A 25564-nucleotide genomic window follows, 5' to 3' on the forward strand; every position below is an offset into this window, starting at 1 on the left:
TTGACCATCTCCAAGAGGCCATCAATGAGCAGGTTGAAAACTTAGAAGCTAAGGAAGCATTGGTGTTGAAATTAGCAGTAGAGAATGCTAATGTTTGCTATCTGCGAGTTTTACAGTACATATTATGTGTTTCTGTGTATTGCCTCTCTGAAAATCAAGCAGCTTCTTAGGAATGTGAGTTAATTGTTTTACTAATTGTTTTTAAGTGCGCTGTAAAACTCTCTCCCCATTTTTCCCAGTCGTGCTGCAAGCAGCCTATGTTTTATACCCCTCCCTCCCCCTTCTTAAGGTTTTTACTTGTAAGATGGGGTCAGGAATAATTGTTTTCAGTTGTGTTCCTAAAAATCAGTATTGGGAGGTGTTTTAAAACTTAGGAAAGCACTCAGAATTATAAGGAAGGAAGATCTTGTCTGCCCAGTATAACTCTGTCTTTTACTCAACAAATGGGCTTTTCTGATCCATGGAGTGTAGCTTGTGGAGATGGGAAGTGTTCATTGAAAAAGCAAATTATTTTGAGCAAAGAGAGGCAGTCAGCAAAAAATGGTATGGCCAAATCTCCAGACCTCACTCCAGGCTAGTAATTCAGGGACACACATAACATGGTAAAGAGTTATGGTTTCACAATTTACAGGGCCTGGTCAAGACACTGGAACCCTGCAGTACATTTACATTTTCTGTCTTCTCTAATGTCTTATAATAGCAAACATCAGGTGTTTTAGCTGCAAGAAGCAAGACCTTGGGCAATGACATGATTCTCCATTTATAACAAAAGTCAGATCGATTGATAAGAAAAAAAAATTGAAGAAGCCCTCTTAAATAATAAACTCAGTAGTGATTTGTTGTTTAATATTTGTGACTATCTTCTTTTTTTTCCTAGATCCTCAATTTTGTCTGCATTGATTTCTTATTTAACATCTGATGTGCGGTTATTTCTGGGCTGTATTTCTAGGAAGGCTACTGTTGACATGTAATTGCAGGATATTGAACTCTGGTACAGCTTGTATTTTGCTACAATATGCAACCCAGCACTTTCCACAAATCAGCAAATGAGTTATGCTAGCCATCTTTTTGTGACTATTTTAAGTGGAATCAAGTTAAACACAAGAAGACTTTTGCCTAGTGAGAGAGTGGACTTTTCACTCAAGTAATGTCATCAGGACTCAGATGAAAAGGCTCCAGATTGTTCACTGGAAGAAGCAAAGATCAAGATTTGATTTTCAGAACTTGTTTTAGCCACATTTTGTATTTCACTCTGTACTTTGTCATATACCAAATGATAACCATGCAGAACTGAAGATACACAAGCGAATCATTCAGAATTTTTTTTCCTATTGGAACATTCAGAATCAGGTTCGTAATTTTATTATAGCATCTTCATTCAAATGGAAGGAGGTCAACAAAGCCATATTGAAATGAGAACTTATGTTGTTCCTGTCTTACTGCTACCTTCCTTTTCTTCTTCCCTCTGAGATATTCTTCCTTTTGTTTCCATGTCATGGCTGGTGGGTGTCTCATCACAAAGAGTAAATCCTCTGCCATGTTGAGGCTGCTTTTTGAATACAATTGCCATAAGAAATGTGGGATTTTGTTTTGTCAGGCAGAATTAGACCTAAATTAGACTGAAGTAAGTGAATGACTAAAGTCATTCATTTCCGAGGGTGAAACAATTCAGTAATTCCTGACACCATTGCAGATGAATGAGATTTTGCATAAATCACAGTAGAAGTCAACAGAAAGTAGGACCAAACTAGTAGACAATTGCACTTCTAAGGAGAAAGAACTTGCTGATGGCTTAGGCCTAATAGGTTTTATATTTTTCTAAATATCAAGTAAAAATGAAACTGTCAAAACAGAAGCAAGAACTATTTTTTTTTTCCAGATGATTCATCTAAATTTTGTACTTGAATCATCAAAAAATGTTTCCATTTTATCAAAATGTTTTTATGAGCTCTTTTTTTAACCCTGCCATATGAATTACTATATCTTAACTATAATATCCTGATTTAGTTGCCAGAATATTATTGATAACTGTATGAATAAGAGGGAATTCAGACAAGAGCAACCTTATGTGTGGAGCCTTTATGAACATAAGGAGTGTTAGATGGTTTTGATGTTCTATGCACTTTAAATATCTAGCTTTTCTAATTTAAATAATGTAATCTCCTTGGATTTCAGTGACACTCAGTAAACTGATACTAGCTGAGAATGTCTCAGCATATTATATAATTTATCTTCCAATAAATAGGTCCTATAATATAATAAACAATGATTTATTTGAGAACATAGAGTTCTTTTCTCTGTAGAGGAGTACAACCCTGATTTGAGCAACAGTGCAGTGATGTAAACTTTTAAATTATAATTTTTTAATTGAATACTAGTGCAGGTCAAGCAGCACAAAAACTTGTGAGTTCAGATACATGGTAGGTGTTGTGATTACTTTCAGGATTATGAAAATTCTATAATTTGAAGGAAAGGTGATAATTTTTCCAGATGTGTGAAAGATTATCATTATTTTAGAGATAAGAAAAAAGAGACTAAGTGACATACCCGTGGTTGTAGAGAAAGGCTTCAGTGGTGTTGGCTGGAGCTGGCATGGTATACTTTCCCAAAGCTGTACTCCCATGATACTCCATTGCTGATGGAAAATCTCATCTTCTGAGCTGAAGGTCAGAGCTGTACAGGCATCTTAGCCTCAAAACACTTCACGTTACAGGAATGAACTATCATTGTGTTTTGCAGTAAAGCCTTCTTGTGCTCTCCCTTGTCACTGTTACACACTTAAAACAAAAGAGAGCACATAAAAATGGAAGCTGTTGTACTGAGAACATTTTAGTCCTCTCCTGCAAGCATGTCAGGGTAAAGCACATTGATACACAGGAGACTATGAAGACCTTCTTTGAGACAGTTCGTCCTCTGTACGAAAGCACTGGAGACCTTACTGACCCATAAGTCATGGAGAAGTCATTTCAATCATCAGGATGCTTGAAAGGGTCACAGTTGGGTGAAATCTTTTGATCTAGATATTTTTTGAATACAGCATATTTATCAGATTTTTCAGCATATTCAGTCTAAAAGAAAAGAGGAAAAAGAGTGAGGATGAGGGAAGAGTTGTCCCTTTGGCAACTTCTCTATGAAACAAAATACCTTTTTAAGATTTGGAAGAATATTTTGTTCGCAATTTATTTTGCTTTGGTTATTCATGTTGAAAAGAATTGTAGAAATAAAAACAAGTGATTCAGTTCAGCTATAAACTAAGTTGGACTTATTGTTGTTGCAACATTTCGTATCAGTGAGCAGGTTTTTGTTTTGCTTTGTTTTTAATGGCTTCCAGCAAAGTACAGATGGTCTTGGTTTAATCTAACAACAAAACAGGATTGTAGAAAGGACCACAGTAAAACTACTTGGAAGATGAAGACAAGATAATTTCTGCAGAGTATTGAAAAGGAGGAATAAGAATTTGAACTGATGCTAAAGAAAATAGAGCACAGAATACATAGTTGAAGAGTATATCTGTCTCTATTTGCCAAGGGAATGCCTCAAGAAAATGGTGTAATAGTAAGAAACCGTAGGTGGTGATTCTGTCCTCAGTTACAGTAGTTTCATAATGGTGTCATTTGCTTGGGTCTGAGTCACTAGTCTTACTGACTGTGTGGATTCCCCCCTGCCACAGCTCAGAATTTACTCTTGAGATGAATCTCATTCCCAGTTTATACAGGTTCTTCTGCTAGCAACAGATACTCTGGCTGTTCTGAACCAGGGATTCACCTTTTATTTTAAAATATCATCAAGATGCAGATGCTCAGCTAGTGTAAAACCCAGGCATTAATTTCAGTGAAGTCTGAATGATGTAGGCTCTGAAAATGTGGCCTAAGGTCAGTAACAACATTGACAGAAAGAGTACCTAGAGTACCTGTTCAAAGTAAATATTAACATAAGTTAGCATTGCAGGCGCAGTAATATTTAACATAAACTGTTGACTTTTTCTTTCTTTTTTTTTTTTTTTTTTTTTTTTTTTTTTTTTTTTTGTAGAGCATAGACCTTATCCATTTATCCAGATCTGCTGTATGTTCAGGTATGTGATCATTATTGCAACTCATATTCAGTGAACGGTTTTCATAACAACAAGACAGTGTAAGTTGATCTGTTTATGGATTGTGTTGGTGGTTAATTTACTTGCTTCTTTCACAGCTTAAGTTGTAGCATGTAGGGAAAAAAAGATTTAAAATTCATATAACATATACCAAAAGTAGTAAGTTCAAGTCATTTGTTTGCTCCCTTGATAATATTATCCACTTAGCTACCAGGGCAGTCAGGATTAATAATAACATTTTGATGGAATATTGCTCCCAGTCTAAGCAAGGATAAATATTCTGCTGTAAAACAAAGCACAAATTCTCTGAGTGGTTGTAAGCTTTGTTGCTTCTTGCAACCATAAGTAAAGGACAAACCTTTGTTGCTCTTTATGTATGCCATAACTGCCTATCACAGCTGTAATTTGTAATTCTCAACACCATTTTGAATTAATGCTGTAACAGTACAAGTCTAAATTGGTGATGTACCTTGTGATACTTTATAAAACTAATTATACACCTTTAATAAACATATCCTAAAGAATTATTTTGTGTTTTTGTAGGATGATTTGGATTTATCAGACTTTTAATTTCATTTTCTTACTTGCTTCCGTTTACAGTGGTAAGTGAATATATAATTTCTAAGACAGGCACATACAGTAACGCAGCTCTTCTAGTAGGGGAGATGGTTAGTAACTGCAGCCTGTTCCCAAGAGAGTTGTCTTCATTCCTGCTGGGTTGCTCTCAGTTAAGTTTGGGTAACTCACATAACCCTATTGCCTTACATGGAACTTTCTAATGGGGCTTTACTGACATGGTCCTGTCACCCTTCTATGCTGTCACCTCCCACAGCACACACGGGACAATGCTACAGGCAGTTTTATCTGTTGGACAAAGGCTGCATCCAACTTGTATCTGGCTTATTGCTGTGATGTTCAGTGTCCTACACCCAACAGCAAGGTTCGCAGCTTTAGCAGAAGCTTAGGAGGAGTCAATGGGGGTTCCAGAAGGTTGAGTGGAGCCCTGTGCTTCTCAGCTGGCTGTGCTCTAACCTGGTTCCCCCTGCCCCCGAACAAATTCTAGGTCTCTAAAGTTTGCAGTAATGGGTGCTGAGGTGAGCTGTCTGTCTCTTCCTGGCCGCAGAGGAGCCACAGCCCTTTCCCAGACACTGTCCTTGGAGCCAGCATTGAAGTCTTCTCCAAACTACAGAGCTGGAGTCTAAAACGTAGTGAGTTCCTGCTAGGACAGGTTAGTGGGGTCTTCAATGTCAACAGGGCATTCTGCCAAACAAGGAGCATCTGGTTCTGAAAAAGCACGTCTATTAATAAATCAGTGTTTTAATTCAGCCACAGTGCAGGAGCCACTCAGCCCAGCAGCTTCACTGGGGCACAGCAGCTGAGCTTCAGAGTCAACATCCTTTTCCATTTTTTTTTAGATAAACAAACCTCACTAACCTTTGGTCCTATTCCCACATTGCCTTTGCATAAAATTAGGGATTTAAAAATTGTCTGTGTGACACCTCTGTACCATCATGCTTGAAAGACTATTGCAATAAGTGTGAATAACTCCAGAACCACTTGTTTAACTGTAAATTATTTTTTAGAATTCTCTTGATATGCTGGAAAATTAGTGATTGTGTATTTTTTTCAATGTCAATCTCTGTTAATGATTTACCTTGTTCAGTTAACAAAAGTCAAACTACAAAAATTGCACTGCATTTCCCTGATGTTCCCTGTTCTGATAAGTTATAACTAAGATCTAACACAGGTTTATCTTCAGTAATGCATTAACTGTTTTCTCAGAACACAATTAGGTAATTCAGCTTTTTAGAAAAATCTGTTTGATAGAGGTAGTATTATTTAAGGAAATATTTTTACATGGATTGAAATCTCAGCAAAACTAAAATCTTGAAACATTTCTGAGGCCTAGGAAACGTATTTTTATTAAAATGTTCAGAACTCAGTGTTTCATAGTTTTACAGCATAATTTTTTTTTTCAGTATTTTTTTCTTTTGACTTTAGAATTCACTTACAGTGTTCTAAGTAATAGAAAATAAAATGCTTTTCCATTAATGACAAATCTGGGTGAAGAAACCCTACTGAGAATAATAAATACTTATTTTTAGAGAAAGATATTGAAAGCATATATACCAGAAAATATGGAAGTTTATAAGGTACAGATTTTGTGTTAACAAGTAAATAACCTTTAAAAGATATTAGCATATCTTGCACATATGTCACATATGTCTAATAATTACTTTTTCTTTTTTGGGGGGGGCGGGGGGGGGGGGAGGGGGTGTGTGTGTGTAAATTATCTATCTTACCCCTGTGTAGAAAAGACAGAGTTACCTAAGTATAGTTTATAATCACATTAACAAATTGAAATTGACTTATAACCTTTTAAAACTATAAAATTCAATATGATATTTCCATTTGTTTTCATTTTAAACAGCTTTTGATACAATATGATAGCTCTATTATAACAGATTAACCGGCTACTTAAGATGTTTTCAGTTCGGTTTTCTCCCATTCTGTAAAAATGCAGTATTTTATCTTCATCTTTACCTTTTAGCTAAGAAAAAGCACTTTTGTACAGGAATAAAAATCAGCCCATTTGCGGATTTGCTACATATTTAGAGAGCAAAATACAAGAAGAGAGCAGGTTCCTCTGCAAAGCTAGCCCTCTTGTGTGTTTTAACAAAGAGATCTTACAGGCTTCTTCATTTTGAAAGGTGGGAACAGATTCGTGCTGCTTGGGTATCTTCATTGCAGTGTGAGTGGGTTTAATTACAGAGTTCAAGATGGGATTGGTGGTGAATGCTTGCAGATGTGAGGCCATAGTTGAGCTCATTTTTATTCTGGATGGCTCCTGAGACACTACTCCTGTGACAGTATTTTCTTCATTGTAAAGCAGAGGGGATTCAAGGTGGAGTGTGGAGAGCAGAGGTTTTATAAAATGCTGGGAGCAACTGAAGCTGTGCACTGTGGCACCATCTGTGACTCTGGCCTCTAAGCATCCCTAAACTAAATAGGACTGTCTTCCTGTACAACTAACTCTATTTGGTCTCTGGACATTCTTCTCCTGGTTTTCCTCTTAATGGTGCCCTATACTAGTCTCTCTCAGAAGATGCTTCTGCAGCTCCTGAGATCAGCATGAGAAGGTCCCTTCCCTCTCCACTGTGCAGATCTGTCTTGTGGCCCATTTTGCTGCTCTGGCTTCTCTCTCAGGTCAAACTGCCTTTCTCCAGCATTGGGGACAAGGCAGGGAATGGGGGACACACCGTAGAGAGTTTTATTTCTACTGGAGAGCAAAGACAAGACTCTTAGAGGAACTGTGCTACTCACCTCCCTCACCCTCTTCTCTTGCCAAAGGACTCTCTTAAAAGCAAGATTAATGACAAAGAGAAGCAGTCGCTTCACCCTGTCCTGGTGAACTGTGTGCATCTCTCATAATTTATGCATTTTATTATTCCATATCAGAATGTGTGACTCAGACCTATGAAAATACATACTTCCAGGGAGGTGACCTCACCACGGTTTTTACACCAAGTGCCAATTACTGCCAAGTAGTGTGTACTTACCATCCCACTTGTCTGCTCTTCACCTATTTGCCTGCGACATGGACTAAAGATCCTGCAAAAAGGTAAAATGTTTGTGTTCATGTGGCTTTTGCTTGTCTCCTGGGGTAATTTTAGGAACTTGGTAATGTTTTGACAGAACACAAGCACACAGGGGAGGCTTCAGGGTTGTAGTGGAAAACAATGTAATCTATCTTTAAAACTGGATTAAATTTGGAAACGCCTAGTCTTTCATGGTCAAATACCCACCCTTCCAAGGGAACAGAACTGACTGTGCACTCCTTCCTCCATACCATGTATTTATTGTTGAGGGACAATGTGAGCAATTTCACATCTTCAATGGTCCTCTCTACTGCACTCCTCAAACCTCTCTTTAGCATATTTTTCTCACAATTAAGGACATCAGTAGCATGAGAGGATGAGGCTGTCCTCCCTCTCTATGGCCAGTACATTTCTGTCCTCCAGACCCTGGGCTGTACTTCTCACTTTAATGAGGCCTTTTGGAGCTCCCACAAACACCGTATATTCTCATCTGTCACCAAATATGCCATTGCCAACAAAGCAGATGGAGCTCTACCATGTCTTTCTCCAAATTGCACTTGATGTCTAAATTTTAATGGTCAGGGATATTGGGCAGCCTGCGTTTCACCTGAGAAACAATTAGGAAGAACTGTGCTGTAAAAGCTGTAAACTGCTACATTTTAAAACACAGGTTTTCCTGCTACTTAAAAGACAGTGATACAGAAATGCTGCCAAAAGTGGATATGGAAGGAGCTATCTCCGGACATTCCTTAAAACAGTGTAACATCCAAATTAGTGGTAAGATATGGTTATTGACATGTATGAATTTTATGCTGTGTATCATGTAGCAGATGTTAGAAAATTAGCATTTCAAAACCAGGAATACAATTAGGGAAGCAGCCAAGCAGTGATTGGTATACTCTTTGCCAGATTTCTTTCATACACAGTGCAAAATCTTCCACTTCAGCCCCAACTATCCACCACCAAGGCTCCCTAGAGAAGATAACGTGGAAATTATGCTCCTGCAGTCCCTATTTCATTTGCTAAGGGCAAATAGGAGCACATGCTTTAAGTGATAGCTCCAGTTCTAAAGGTTCATTTGCTACTGCAATTCCCCTCCAGCAAGCTGTTCACAAGGCATGTGTGACCCTGCTTTATAACTTTATAGAGTAGATACCCAGCAAAACAGAAGTGCACATTCACAGTGATGTTGCAAACTTCATGATTTTGTGTAATAATTTATGAGCAGTTCCATCTTTTAGTGTATGTGTGCTATGCACAGAGTCTTAGTGTCAACATGCCATACCTGGGGGTTATCAGCAGGTGTATTTCAAGTCTACTAAATGTGTTGTTTTAAATATGTTTTAAACTTGTATCGTCATAATTATTTCATTGAGAGTATAACAGCTCTAGGCATATCATATCACTGCAGAAAAACAACATAAGGAAGAATATATTTATTCACTTCCTGACCTTGAGGCAAACTAGTATCTTGTGTATTTCAGGCTAATTCTTTAGTTTTATTGGTATGGCACCTCAATAAGCCAGTGTTACATGGATATTTACACAAGATCTCCATTTCAGCTATTGACAAACAGTTGTGCTTCCTTTTGCTCGCCACTTGCCTTTCAGAGCAGTCAGCACTTCCAAATACCTTCCCTGACAACGTCCTGTCACATTTGTATTTCTGAGTAGCTTTGGCCCAGCAAAATAGATTTCAGTGGGATGTAATTCTTTATGCTATATAGACTAATCAATATAACTGGAGTTACTCTAGAATCAAACTAATATCACTAAAATGAAAATCTACTCATATCTGCTTAAAGCCCCCACCAAGGATTGGCTGACTCTTGTTCTGTGAAGAGACCCCACTGATCATGAGGCAAAACCTGCACTGTGTGTATGGGGAAAAGCTATTTCAAACCCCATAGTCCCAATTCTCCCTCTGTGGAGTGTAAATGAAATCTTCTGACTCAAATGGGAGAAGGCTGTTTCTTATGAGGACAGAATTTACCTTTTAAACTGCTTTATTAGTTTGGAAATGGGAAAGAATGTTTTAGAATTCATCCTGACTTCTTGATTTGATTAATGTCATAAAGGTCTCAGCTGCAGCTATTAGAGCTCCACTCTCATGGAGGCAGCAGCACTCTCAAAGTCTGCTAGATTTTTCCTCTGCCGTGCAGCCCTATATTATACCTACACTTCTAATTTTGTTACTAGAAGTATATGTGAAGTATGATGTAACTGAAGTGAGCATGGGATGTGGAATCCGGATTATGAGAGCTGTGTCATGTGAGCTGCTATCTTTTGGACACTTTGGGGTGCAGGGTGTGGAAAAGAATAAATCACAATTTCAGAACTTGGTCTCTTTTTTTCGCAGCTTGCAGTCCAGATGTCCACATAGGACTGGATATGGAAGGGAAAATTTATGATGTTACTGTGGCTGACAGCTATCAACAATGTCAAAAAAGATGTACCAATGACAACCGTTGTCATTTTTTTACATATGCCTCAGAAACATTTCACAATGCAAGCTTTCGGTAAATACGGGTTTGATCCCTCTCATTGGACAGTGCTGTGCTTTAGTAAAGTAAATCTCAGAGCAGCCTAGAGTGTAAGAATTTATTCAAGGAAATAATTTTTCCTTGACTTGTCATCCTTGCAATGTTTATTCAAAGTTACAGATAGGAAAATGTCTGTGGTAAATTAGCCTCCATTTGCCCATCAATGAGAAAACCAAACTTGATTATCATAGCACTGAAAAAAATTTAAATCCTCTGGAGATATTGAAATGCAAATTATATTGGTAGGTGTGCAGCATTGTTGCTTTGTTAAATCTTGCTTTGCTTATTGCTGTGAAAACAGCATCATCAGAGCAGCCAGGGAAATTCTTTCATTTTTATCAGGCCTATTTCTGAGCTGTTAATCTGCTCAATTTTACAAGTTAAATATTGTTCAGCTAGCTTTGTTACTTATTTGGAGATTGCTCGTGCCCATGGCTAGAACATGCATCATGATAGGAATTATGGGGTCAGGTGGATGGCACAGACCAAGAAAGATGGCCTTTTGTCTTACTACTTTCTTTATTCTTTGTCACTCAGTAAAAAATGCCTCTTGAAACAAGCCAGTGTAGGAACTCCAACCAGCATAAAGGTGCTTGATGAGGTTGTGTCTGGATTCTCTTTAAAGACATGCCAGCTTTCTGAAATGGGTAACTATTTAAAATCTCTGATTCAGTTTGGTTTTAAGGGCTGTGGATGATCAGGTGCAATCTATTTCTGACATGCAGAAATGTTTCATTATGTAATATAATTCTAATATAAACCTATTTTACCAATATAGTTAGTACTCTCAGGCAAAAAGGAGACTCAGATCTTTTTAATTTTTCTGTTTTAACATTCTTCTTACAAAAACAGTTGCCTGTTTTGAAGATCATAAGATTAGCTTAATGAAATTGCATGTTATCTTCGTACTGTGAATACAAAAATGAAAGATAAAATCCCATCAAAATCAAAGATCAGGAAGAATATAAAGCTTTCTAAATTCTGTTTTTATACTGTCTATGCATTTAGAAATTTTTAGTGAAGACCTGTTGCTTTCCAATACAACTGGCTAAGATGAAGGGATGTATTCTGTGTCTTGTGGGTGATTTGTGATGAAAGCAGTGTCTGCACTTGCTCCTGCCATCATTACTCAGGCAAAACTCAAGAGTGCAGTGTGTGTTATACCTTCTTATTCTCAACTGAATAATCTTTACCTTTTTTTCCTTTTTTTTTTTCAATCTACCACCACCTTGACTTATTGTGTGGTATTTTCCCTTCTTAATGATGGTGATGTTCTTCTGTTTCCATATACCCTTATTTTAGCTCACAGCTGGTGCTCCTTTAGACAGTACATATTGTAGAGGCTCTGCATCTTTTTTTTCTTTATTGATATGTGTTCTTCAGACTCTGCTAGTACTACTGTAGGAATAATCTTCAGAAACCATTAAAAAGTAGTTATGTTCAGATCTTAAAAACGAAGACACTTAAAAATTAAGTGTGAAGAATTTTAAAAAAAGGAAGAAAAAATTTTGTAAAGAGAAGAAAACAATTTAGCTGTTCCTTCACTGTCTGAATGAGAGAGAATGGAGGGAAGATATTTTTTTCCAAACTCTAGCATTAAGATATACTAGAAAGACACATATTCATGGTTATGATAGTGATGACATGGCAGCAACGATCGTAATTTCAAAAATAGATGTTTCCCTTCAAAACTTTTGGAATCACAGCAAACCTCTATGAACATCAAAAAGCTAAATTGTTCAGTCAGATTCTAAGACCACTGTAATAATAAATATTATGGGATTTCTCTGTTTCCTATTCTGCCATCCCCTCTTCCCTCTGTTCAGTAATGCTAATGTTGTTGATCATCTAACTGCAGTTTGTTTTCATGGAGGGGAAAAAAAACCAACCCACATAGTTCTTCAGCCTTTGTTGTGTCCTTTGCCATTAGCTTTCCTTCTCCTCTGAGCAGAACCTGAGCTCCTTTCTTAATGCTAATTGAATAGTACTGCACATTTTTCTTTCAAGAGTCTGCTCTTTCTTATTTGGCCTTTCATTTTGTGCCTTTGCCTTTCTGATTTTGTCCTTATGCTATTACACATCCACAGTAATTTGTCTGCATTTCTGCCCTTTGTAAAGTACCTTCCTTGAGGCCATTGACTATTGAATGAACGATCACTGAACATGATCATCGAGGTCATGGGTTAGATTCCCTGGAGTTCCAGATCCACATTTGTGCTTTAAATATAATTTTCCTTAGAAACTATCAATTGTCCTGAACTCTATTTCCCCTTAACATGTCATCTTACCTACTAATTGTCAGAATTAATTGACCCTTATTTCTTAGTCTCCTGTGTTCCCACCGCTGCTCTCCCCCATTCTTATTGTGTAATTTCTGTCCAATATTATTGTCATCAACTGTATCAAATTAACAGGAGCCACATTAAGTTCTACCTCTCTTAGTGCTTTTCCCTTTCTGTAGTAAGGCGTTCCCAGTATGTTTCCATAAATCACTGAGTAGTGTCGACTTGGCTGTTGTACTTTCTCAACAGCTGAAGTTCTCTGCTGCCACTAAGTCCTATGTTCTGGATCATTTCCCTGTTTTTACTGTCTTTACAGCTTGATAGTTTCAATAAACATCCTCCATATGGTACTTCCTTTTTTCCTCCTTTTTATTGTTGCACTGGGATTTTAACTAGGTCTTCAAGTATATCTTTGGAAATTGCAACTCATTCTTCTCTTTCTAAACATGCTGGTACTTCCTGTAACTCCTATATCTGTAGTCTGGTTGTGTGAATTATCCTGCTGAGCCTCTTTTATGTTATTTTGGTCATGTCAGAGGGCAGACTGTACATTACTCCTGCTTATCCTGCCTACTTTGTAAATAGCATTCAATAAAGTGTTAAGAGGATCATCTCATTATTTTTCTTCTAGTCTTCCCATGATCCTCTTAGACATACTGATTACCTTAATTATTTTAGCCTTTGCGTAGATTACCATGATTTATTCCTAATTGTGGATTTGTACATTGATCTCCACTGTTCCTAATTGAAAGACTTTCCTATTAGATTAGCAAATCTATATTCTAACATGTAATTTCTCTTTTTCTCTATATGAACCTTATCTGTTCTCAGTAGTCCTCTCCATAAGTCTGCACACTCAAAAATGTTGTTGGAGAAATAGTTTTTGGTTAAAATGTGGTTTTATTTGTCCAGCTTATCACCAACAAAAGAAGGAAAATGTGAATAAGGATAGAAACCTAGAATATGTAAACCTTAATATTCTAATGACATAATACAATCTTTGGATTTTTGATATTCTTTTCTTGTTTTATACAGATTGTCAAATGGACATTTTTGAAGATCAAGAATTTTCAGGAATTAATATTACAAGTTTTTTCGCTCCTGATATCTCTGTCTGCCAAACTATTTGTACATATTTTCCGAAGTGCTTATTCTTCACATTCTTTACCAAGGAATGGCAAATAGAATCCCAAAGGTGAATATGACAACTAACTTTAATTCTCTAAGCAGATTCCTTTCTTTTCTTTTCTTTCTTTCTTTTTTTTTTTTTTTTTTAAAGCACACAGCATTTTTTAACCACTATTTTCTTATACTTATGGAAATTTTTGTTAAAAGGGTATTCTCAGTAAAGCACAGCTTTTTATGTTTTGTATTCATAAGTTTATAATTCCCTGTGGGTATTTCTTCTGTTCTCCAGTGTGATCAGGGGTTTTGTTTCACAGAAAAGAGCTATACACATCAAAGAGACAGCAAGCTTCCAGATTGCTTTAATGACTTAAAGCTGAATTTTATGAAATTATCAAAAGAGTCATCTGGTTTCCTAGCAGTATTAAGTTATTTACTTGAAGAGATCTTCAATAAAATTAACAGGTTAAAAATTGTTTCTATTGATCTTTCACACTTATTAGTGAGAATAGATAAAAATTTATATTCCATATGGAACTTAAGAACAAAGTTTCAAAGGAGTTTCAGGGAGAAACAAAGCTGAGAGGGCGTGTATCATCTAAAGTCACCCCTTGTACATATATATAAATACTATACCACCTTTAGTAATACAGTCATATGATATTTCACAAAATTACAAAAGTTTAGTGTGAACTAGTGAACTCAGTGAATGCATTTTCATATGAAATATGTTTACAGATAGAAACTTGGAAGAAAAAACAAATTTAAGAAAGAACCTTCTCTTTCCAGTACCCAAACAATCAATTTTAGGATGTGAGAACAGCTTCAGTAATTGTAAAAAACTGTTCGTTTTAGAAATCTTTGCCTTCTCAAGACATCCACAAGTGGGATACCAGAGGCACTTACATCACGAGAAAATGCTGTATCAGGCTTTGGTCTCCTAAATTGCAGAAGATCCTTTCCTGGTAAACAATAAATTACAATTAAAACACTAACTTTGAATTAATCCAATTAATAGACTTCTTGATGCTTGAAATGCACTTATTCTTACAGCCTGCAATTCTCGCACTTACACGCATATGAATTTTCTGGGAGATGAATTGAATGTCACTTATACTAAAGGACACAGAGCCTGTCAGCAGGTTTGCACAGAGGTGATCCGCTGCCAGTTTTTTACCTACTTTTCCCTCCAAGATTCATGCAATGAGGAAGGGTGAGATATATTTTTTAAATGTTCAAAGATTGCCAAAATAATAATTCCGCAGGCTTGATGGGAGGGTGATATATATTATCATAATAATCTTTGCATTAATTCATTGGCAGAAAGTGTGAGTGTCACCTAAGAATGTCCTCGAATGGATCTCCAGTGAAAATAGTACATGGGCCAGGAAGGATCTCTGGATACTCACTAAGATTATGTAAAAAAAAAGCCAGCACTGGTGAGTAAAACTTCTTTTGTGTAAAAGAGACAGGGTTTAACTGATTTCAGGCCAGGTTTGCACATTGTAAGCACCAAGAGTAGCACCGTGAACTTGGTTTTAACAGAGTTTATGATCATAAATCTTAATGGGATAAGAATGTATCATGTATCACCTTCTTTGCAATAGATTGGTCCCAATTCAGGGATCAGCAGTGGTCTCATCTTTGTTTTTCACTGGTGAGTGTAAATTATCTTTAAGCACAGGTTTGAATTATTTCTGTAGTGTGTATGCAGCATTCTGCAAGAACTATTAGGATCGTTGGAGGGACAGACTCTGCTCCTGGTGAATGGCCATGGCAGGTCAGCTTGCACGTCAAGTTGTCTCGTCGGAGACATGTCTGCGGGGGCTCCATTATCAGCAACCAGTGGATTCTTACAGCTGCTCACTGCGTCATGAGGTGAGGCCTAGATGTAAATGTACAAATAGAACCAAAATTTCATCTGAAGTGTGAGATAAGTTGAGACCCACCTTTCAGAAAAATAAAAATGAGAACTAGAATAAAATAAACTGATTTAATGTAACCAAAAGGTGAACTTCTAAGGTAGACAATTCATATTCTTAACATAACTAGAAGTCCATACTTTGTCCTTTTGTAACATAGTATTGTGCTACTGATGTGAAATTATTTTAATGCATCTAGAAGATTAAATTCTAAAGCAGACACCAGATACCTACAGAAACTTAGATATTCTCATGCGATATTAGCTTTTTCTTACTGTAATATCATTTCATTTATCAAGGAAAATCTGTTGTTAGGTGATTGCATTTTATAAACTTTGAATTACTTATCTCAGAGATTTCTGCATGGCACTTAGTGGTGCTATTTGATAGCTTCAGCAGCAGATAGCTCGGCTAGTTAACTTATTTGATCTCTTATTTGATGGGAGTCCTATTAGGCTGCTCCTCATACCTGAGCTACCTATCTCTGCTTTATATGAAAAATCCAGATCCCAATTGTCCTGGTTTTCCTTCAACAGTTTCTTTTTTTTTTTTTCTTTCAAAATTCTCTCTATTGGTCAATTAATTCCCTATTTTTAATGCAGATTTCAGCTGTAAGAATAAAAATTAAAGTGAGCGCTATCCAAGCCATTGTTAATTCATATTGATGCATAGAGTTTGTAGTGTTAATCAAATTACTATCAGATTTGGGTCATTAAATTACCTGTGTTGTGAACAGCTGATTTAATTTTCACACAGATTATTAATTTCCTTTGTTACATTGCCATCACCTGTAAACCAGGTTATGCTGTCATTTAGAGAGTGGAAAGCATAAGACTATAATGCTGCCTGGCAGAAAAAGGACAGGTAACAGATAAAGTGCTTCAAAGAAAATGTGTTGACCTAGCAACGTGGTCCAAAATCAGACATTTTTACTCATGCAGTGTATTATGTTACGCATTATTGTTTTCATGTGGAATAGTATTGCCAATTTTTTGCCTCCAGTGGCAGGCATTATAAAAGCAGTCAAACTCTCTAAAAAAAACCTATATAAAAAGTATCATTCTCTACCTTCTATTCAGTGTAGAAGTTATCAATACAATAAAAGACAAAGGGAGAAGGTATGCCTGCAAAATAAATAAAAAAATAGAGTATGTTAACTGGAAATTATTAAGCCTAACTGACATTTATGGATTCTTATATAAAATCTTAAATATATATATATTCTTAAGAGAGTTTTGCATCTTCTTCATTGCATATACCAAAATTTCTCGGTTGCCCTAACAGTAGAATGCAACAATGAAATGTCCCTTAAACTTACTCGAAGTTGAAATCATAAAGATTAACTGGAACATTTCATATGGATCTATGATATTACACTTTCTAATCTATATTTACATGGCCAGTGTCATTTTCCTAAAAAACAAATGTCACAGTATACTTGAATTTCTATTCCCAACCCTTTTTTATTGTGAGAAAAGCTGCTGTGTTGGAATGAATGGAAAGAATCTAATTTACTACTTCAGGGCTTGCATTAGACCCCTGAAAATCCCTCTCTCTCTCTCTCCACCCCCCCGCCCCGTATATCTATATCTATATCTATATCTATATCTATATCTATATCTATATCTATATCTATATCTATATCTATATCTATATCTATATCTATGTATGTTTGTTTGTTTATTTGAATAGGAGACTAGAAAATTTAAAAAGACAGGGAAAGAGGATGAGGAAGGATCAGGACAATGAGAGTCTGAATATAAAGTAGAGAGAAAGCTGATGTGGGGATGAAAATATGAATAGGGAGAGGAACAGAAAGAAGCAAAAGTGAAGAGAATGGACAAAATGAAATGTTTTTTAGTTCTGAAAGTGTGAAAATAAAAAATGGAAAGAATGACCTCAGTGCTCTTCACTGTACACTCAGGAGTAATGGAAGATGCTGACATCTGCACACAAACTCTAAGTCAGAGCAAATATTTTACCATAGAATGACTGTTTGTCTTTTTTCCTCAGTCTTGCGAATCCCAACATTTGGCATGTTTATGCTGGTATTTTAAAACAATCAGAAATAAATGAGGATACACCCTTCTTCAAAGTGGAAGAGATTATTGTTCACCCTCAGTATAAATATGCACGCACTGGATATGACATTGCTTTAATGAAACTTGATAAGCCTATGAATTTTACTGGTATGTAACATATTTCAGGGGAATTCTGAATAAGTGCAGAATGACACAGGGCTGGTATTGGTATGGCAGTGCACGACACCTGGGCTGGCTTCCTTTAACATGCAGTTGCTGAGGATTGAGGAGAATCTCATTCTGTTTGCTTTGAAAAGAAAATGGGTGGCTTTTATTGATACAACTGGAATGATATATTGTGTAAGGGACAAAGCATAACAGTGAGACTATCATCAGCGGTCATGTAGGTACCCACAAAACCATAATGTTGCAGTTGTTTCTGCTGGTCAAACTAATATTTTTAATCATATTTTAGATCTTCAACTACCTATTTGCCTGCCATCAAAAGAAGATGCTGACATACTTTTTACTGACTGTTGGGTAATTGGATGGGGTTACAGAAAAGAAAAAGGTACAGATAAATATTTAAAAAATGATGAGAAGCTCTGAAGCTGTAGATTACCTGTTTGACCTTACTAATGTTCTTTAGTACAAATGTGTAGTCTGATCTTTTACAAATGTTGATCACTTTTGGGAGTTCTTAAGTTAGTCCAGTGACTTAATGCAGCTCATGTACCATGGCAGAGTAAAGAGAGAGAAGGAGTGTCTTAACTGAGGAAATTTAAGGATATTAGATAGAGCAAGACCTTTTGATTTCAGCTTATTATATGTGTGCAAGGAAAATACTTCATTATTACTTTTTCATTTTTACTAAGAAACATTGAGTTGGAGGTTAAATCAAATACTGAAAATTTCCAAGCCAAAGAAGAAGTTGCCAAAGGTCTGAGCTCATGATCTGAACAGAAGTTGCCAAAAAAAGGTCTGAGCTGATGATCTGAACGTGTGACTCTTGATGTCCGTTATTCCAGTAGTAGTTGCATAACTTGTTTGGTTTCATTAGTCATTTTCCTGCGTTATACTGATAAACATTTGATTACAGTTAGGCCAGGTTTTGTTTTGCTGTGGATTTTTTTAAAGAAAATTCTACTATGAGCTTGGCTACCATTATTTCTATTCAGCCAACATTGTAATATAATTGTTAATTATAATCTTCTTCTATTAAGACATCTTAAAACATATATGAAATATGTATAGAATTACCACTAAATAACTCTGTGCTCCAACACAAAAATTGGAACGGATCCTAACAAATATTAATGAATTGTTTGAATCAACACTTTGAAATATGTAAGAATGTAACTTTAAATATATGCTATACAACACTCAAATACATTTCCTTAGATTCTAGCTCAATGAGCAGACAAAAAATAATGTATATCTGGACGCACACTCCCCTCTGTGCCCCCAGCTGAAAAAAAGCCCACAGACTTATCACTGAACTCTGTGGAGTTTTGAATTATAGTCTGCACAGAATATATGCGCTTTTTTTTTTCTTTTCTTTTTTTTTTTTTTTAATGTGATTATGTTCATATGACTTCAGAAATTAGAGATTGAAGAATGTTGCTTTTATGTTTCTGAAGGCTGATTATAAACAGTGCCAATGACCTTTGTGTTTTGAAAGTAGATGGTATTTAAACTCCTTTGATTTTATATGGAAATAGGCCAAGTAGCTGTCAATTAGCTGAGAAAAGCCTGCTTCTCAATTACTCGTATTTACTCTCTGTAATCGACTAGGGTGTGGAGCAGCACAGATTTAGTGGCTGAGATGTTCCAATTCTACCAAAACACATTATTAAGAAATAATTGTTAATAATACAAAGCAATGGTCTCAGCAGGAAGACAGGTTCCAAATGCCAATGTCCTGAAAGCTGTACCCATAAAAGGATTCATTGCAAATCACAGAGGATTTTTGAAAGTTGCCCAGGCATGAGACAAGAAGTGTCACTATAAAAACATTCAAATTAGCAGACAACCTACATGGTTTACTAATACAAAAGAAAAAAAAAAAAAAAAAGGAAGAGCACTGTGATGAACATCTAAAAGCAGAGGCCTCCAACTTTGTGATTTTACTGTATGGGGATTTCTAGAGTTTTAACTTTTATTTTGCCAGGGCCAAACATCTCTCTGTTCATACCATCTGTTACACAGGCCATGTAGAGGACATTCTTCAGAAGGCTACGGTGCCCCTCATGTCAAGAGAGGAATGCCAGGCAAGGTACCGGAAGCGTAGAATAGGTGACAAAGTGATCTGTGCTGGCTATGATGAAGGTGGAAGGGATGCTTGTAAGGTAATGAAATGAAGTAGTATGTCATCATATATTCCAACCATTTGTTCAAACATATAATTGAATACAGTAATTAATTTTAATTGCCATTAGAAAAATATGGTTATCAATAGAGCTGTTGATTAGCTTGTTGCTTTTGCGTGTCAGAAGCACTAAAAGTCAAAGTATATGCAAAATATTTCTTATGTGATGTTGAAATCATTAGGGATAGATTCCAACGATAAGAAACTCTGAGTGCGTGTATATATATATATATATATATATATATATATGTATATGTATATGTATATCTCATCCATTTAGGGAATAAAACAGTACTCTTTTGGAGCATCAGAAATCCAAAGAGAGCAAGCATAGCATCTTAAAGCATTTCTCCAACAGGAGCAGATTTCCTATGTGATGTTTTTATTTCTTGACATGAAATACAGTACGTGAAAGCTTATTTTAAAGCACCCACTGTGTACAAACCAGAAGGGAGGGTGCTAGCAATGCCATTAAAATGCATGGAGAAAGGAAGGCTAAAAACAAGCTGAGCAGATTGGTTTGTTCCTTATTAGAATTGAAAATGTCACAACAGCATGAGTTCAGTGATCCACATTCTCTGCTCAACTGTAAACTCATGCACTTCCATTAATTTAAATATTCTGAGTTAATTTATGCAAGAAGAAAATAGTCTGATTAGTAAGATTAAATTTCTACCCAATACAGTATTCTCACTTCAAGCATTTAACAGTTAACATTTTTATGTTAAAATATTACTGTTATTATGATCAGAATTAAGTAATTAGGAATAAAAATACACAGAGGTGGGAAGTTTTCATCTATGCCAATTATGCTTTCTTTATCTGATACAGTGTACCAGAACATGGAGATGCTGTTCTATAAGAATAACACACTTGTTATTGTCTCACCAACTCAGAACAGCTACACTATAGAACCTTATGTTCAGAAAGATAAGTTAGGAATAGGAAAAGAAAACAGAGAGGTGTTTTATCCTGAGGGGGACAGAATCACTCAAACAAGATAAGCCATATAGACAGCTGAGGTTTGTATAGTAAAACCAAGGTCATAAGAGAAAATGTTGGCATTTTTCCTATTTTTCTTGTCACCACATGTAGTCTTCACTGGATTTTAAATCAGTGTATGTAGATAAATTAACAAACCAAAACAACCAAACCAAAACATAGTAGATTTGAACCTTAATGCAAAGTAGAAATTTTTTGCAATGACTGGAAAGTATTTAGAAGTTGATTTACTAGAAAAACAGAAAACCTGCTTCAGTATCCTGTTAATTAGCCTTAGGCGAAAGTAATTGTAATCTAGGCAGTTATGCTGATGTTAACATTGCATGATGCTGCTTTTAATCAAGGCTTTCTTTGAGAGAGAAATACTGACATGAGCTGTTCCTTGCGTGCTCTGTCTTTTTCTGTTGTGACACAGGGGGATTCAGGAGGGCCCCTCTCATGCAAGCACGAGGAGGTTTGGTACCTGGTGGGCATCACCAGCTGGGGCGAAGGGTGTGCTCGCCCCAGGCAGCCGGGTGTCTACACAAAAGTTGCCGAGTATTCAGACTGGATTATAGAAAAAACTACGTAGCATGAGACTTACCTAATGATTCAAAGTGATGTCATGAAATAATAACCCTAGGAACAATGTGATAAGGTGCATTAGCATTTTTAAATGGTGTTTCTTGTTAGCTTGGAATGTAAAAGGTGATTAAGAAAGTAGAAAAGCAGGAATGAATGAACTTTGAACTTCACCATTACTAAATAAAAAGGAGTAATAAAAATGAAGTCTGTGGTCACTGATTTGGCAGAAAAAATGAATATGTCTGAACCATTGATTTCTTCTGTCCTTCCTAGCATAAAATAAGAGTGATAAGGTTACAGGGCACGTATGGAGGTGGGAGCTGCTCCTGACTTCTGAAGTTTGGACACAGCAATGGAGATTTCACTCCCTTGTCCAATTAGCTTGAAATGGGCCGATCGTTGCACACTTACTAAGGAGCTTGGGCAAGGGAAACTGAGGCAGGGAGAAGCCTCTACAGTTGTATAAACCTTATTTCCTTAGGGAATTAGGAAAAAAAAAGTGACAGCACTAGCAGAGAAAACAAAAACAGAGGCCTTGGCAAAGTTCTGAGGTAACAGTTTTGCAAGTATGGTACTAGTGCTGTCTTTCACTTACATTATTCTAATTTCTGTGGAAATTATCACAAGAATGATGACGTGGATCTTTTTCCCTTGAAACAGAATATCCAGAAAGTCAATTAAAGAATAATCCCCTTTAGAGACATCATATGTCATTGGTCTTTAGCACAATATACTTTTATTTACTAGATCTCGAGCTTCCCTTCATTAAAGAAACAGATTTCTCATTTTCTTTTTTCTCCTTCTTTCCTTTTATGCTTTCTCCTTATTTTGTGTCAGGAGGCAAATATGTTTTTTGGCCAAAATTAACACATATGTTTATAAGAAACAGCAGTAAAAAAATTACTATTTTCCTGTAGTAAGAGGAAGCATTTCATACTGAATCAGAAAGGAAGGCACAGGACTTAACATTTGTCTTTGCCAGACTTCATAAGCTTGTTTCCTAATCACCAACATTAATTACTGAAAAGATGTTCTAGAGTGCTACTCATAATTGCCACACACCCACACTGTATATCTTGTGGAGGCAAACAGCAGGAGTAGCTTCACAGGTAAATGAGGTCGTGAAGATTAGAAATTAAACACATCAAATTAATGGAAGAAAACTATCAAGCTGCTGAAAATAATTTTTGTATTTATTTTTTTTAATGCCTTATTTGCAGCTAACACTCAGGAAAAATGTAAATCCACAACCACAAGTTTACAAAGTGTTGTATCTGTGCCTAAGTGTCCAAATGGGTCCTGGGGTCAGGGTGTTTCTCGTGGTATGCGGTGCTGACTGCAGTTAATGAATCTGAAAGTCCAAAGCCATATTCAAGGGCTGAGGGGTTTTGTTTTGTTTGTTTGTTTCTAAAAGAATCAAAATCCCAAGCATTGCTGAAAACAGTCCAATTATAACAGGAGGCAAGAGGAAATGATGCTGCTGCAGGCACATCTTGGGAAAGAAGTCTGCTGCCTGCCCTGCCACCTGCAGTGGCCTCCGGGGACAGGGCGTTGCATTGCACATGGTGCACAGAATTGAGGGTCTCCAGCTTTGGGAATCCCCATGGAGGCTGCAGGTGTTCAGAGAGCCAACAGACAAAGTCTGGCATGCGGTTGAGGGAACTGGATCAAGGCGGAGAGGGAAGGCATATCACTGTATTGGGACTTTTTATCAACACTGCAGAAGCAGAATAGGAGATAAAGGTGGAGGCTGATGTCCCTTTCATGCTTGGTTTGATCCACAACTGGTTTAAAATGTCAGCAAACCTCATCAGCAAACCTGCCATCAAAAACCTAGAGAGTTAAATGAAAGACTGAGAAGAGTAGGAAAAAACAGCAGGAAAAAAAAAAAAAAAAGATGACTAGCATTCAAATGTGGTTCTGTCCTCATGGGGAAGGAATGAAGACAGCTGGAAAAGAGCTGCTGAAGAATCAAAGGAATTGCTTCAATACGAAAATAGAGACTGAAACTCTCTGAAGAATCGTCAAGAGACCATTTGAAATACCCATCTGCCAATACTGAAGCTGTGTATTTGCTAAAGAGCACATGCAATGTCAAACTGGTAACCTTAATGCTTCCTCATAATAGTGTTGTCATCAACTTCTTTTTCAAATGGACGCAAAATGTATGGCTATGCTTACTTTTTTGTTTTGTTCTTTGCTATGAGACTCTCTGGGTTGTGTCTGTTGGTGTAATGAAGAGGAATGACAGCTCAGTAGTGCTCTGTAGACCTCTGAAGCTCCATGTTTTTTTCTGGTGACAGCAATATGCCTAAGGAAACTTAGTCATTCCTGTGGAAAGGATCAGGGATTTTGGTGACTGCAAACATTTTTCATCAGCAGGTGTTGACTGGATAAAAGAACTTATTTCAATGTATTTTCACCTGGAGCAGATATTTTTCAGTGAAGTTTTACATTGATTGTCTATTCATCTGTAACAAATTCCTGATAGCTAACAAGTGAGTAAGAAGAATGGATATTATGTGGAGAATGCAGGAGTTCTGGGTAACTATACAAAGTCCTTATGACTTCATATAAGAACAACTACATGAGGGACATCTGACCTTCTGTGAAATGTATCAGTATAATATGTAATTCATTGAGACTTTTAGACTCACAGATAGAAACACATTGGTGTTCTTAAGTGCTATGTTGCTTAGGCTTTTTGGTGTCAATAGGTAGCTTGCACTAAATGAGAAGCAGTTTATGACCTTTATTTATTCTCCCTTCTTCTCTGTCTCTCAAACTAACAACCACAAAACTTATCTCAATCTCATTAAAGAAAAGCCTGGACTGTAAAGCTGCCTCTATTTATGTTTGTACAGAGCATAATCATCAGTGCTTTAATTGTTTTTTTGATTAATGGCAAGTGTCTTTGGCAGTGTCTTATATTCAGCTCTTTAGTTACACTGAAAATCAATAAAGCTCCTAATCTTATACTAGATGAACAGAAATCTTGCAAGGGGCAAGCACCGCTGTTGATATATTGAATGGCAACATTAGGCTGCCCTGAGTTTTCATACAGATTAAGGTCCCTGATCTCAGAAATTTACAGTGCCATTTAGGCAGAGATGAAACCCTTTATGTGTGCTGTTGATAGTCTGAAGAACAATTAGTTAGTCATCAAGTAAGGCATACTGTGCTGCTGCTCAAGTGGACTCTTCAACTTCTAATAGCCTTCTCTGCAGTCATTCTAATAGAATCATAAACCAAACAAAACCAGCTTCCCATTAAACCACTTTTGCATTGCATTTTCTATCACTGCTGATGCTTTGCCTAATGTCTGAGACTGAAGTATGTCTTCTTGAAAGTGACCTGAGCTGGAAATCAGATGCCACAAGGCCTCTCATTTCTTCTGCCTGGGAGAATTAAAAATTCTTAGAGTGAAAATGTGAAGAGATCACCAAGTATGCCCATTTCCTCTGCTTGTCATGAAGAGGGGAAGGGAATAAATTGGCATAAGCTTTCAGTATAAGTTTGATCTATTCTGTGAAAAATTATTAATCTGCTGTGATCAAAAATGCATCTCAGATGCTGAAAAATATGAAATTGGATGGAATAAAAATAGTTGATGGTGGTAGTCTTCACAGCAGGAGAAATCGGTTAAAATGTGGATTCTTGTTCTCTGTCTGATTTCCAGTATCTATGGAAGATTCTTTGGAAAGCTATTGCTAGCTCATTTTGTTTATGAGATATCTGCACTATAATATATTAAAAAATGCATTTCCACTTCAAATAGAGGGTAACATTAATTTGCCTCTTTGAACAATAATAGCTGTTATGAAATAGTACATATTTATAGTCCAACATTTCCTGGAAGAGTAAATTAATTCTTTTTTCCTGTGGTCTTTGCGTTGTAAATCATGTTATAGATATTTATAGATGTATTAGAGTTGCTACGGAGTGTTGTTGTTACAATAATTTCTTTTCCTGGGAGTTATTCAGTGGAGCTGTAAAACAGTTGTTTTGCATCTCAATGTTTGTTTGTTTTGATAAGGTCCTAGAAAAG

At 36.5% G+C, this 25564-nt stretch overlaps 1 protein-coding gene across 1 annotated transcript; it reads left to right on the forward strand.

The window, feature by feature from the left end:
* Positions 1-4049: 4049 nt before the first annotated feature.
* Positions 4050-21523, forward strand: LOC308039765 (coagulation factor XI-like; the record flags this gene model as incomplete). Its single annotated transcript, XM_080343372.1, has 15 exons — positions 4050-4072; positions 4634-4692; positions 7550-7712; positions 8360-8466; positions 10049-10208; positions 10770-10879; positions 13550-13709; positions 14495-14604; positions 14693-14852; positions 14963-15078; positions 15343-15517; positions 17575-17750; positions 18058-18153; positions 19791-19930; positions 21368-21523. Exons 1-15 carry the CDS (start codon positions 4065-4067, stop codon positions 21521-21523), a joined length of 1896 nt encoding a protein of 631 aa, XP_080199498.1. The 5' UTR covers positions 4050-4064.
* Positions 21524-25564: the final 4041 nt, after the last annotated feature.

This window comes from Nesoenas mayeri, assembly GCF_963082525.1.
Source record: "Nesoenas mayeri genome assembly, chromosome: 4".
Lineage (NCBI taxonomy): Eukaryota > Metazoa > Chordata > Aves > Columbiformes > Columbidae > Nesoenas > Nesoenas mayeri.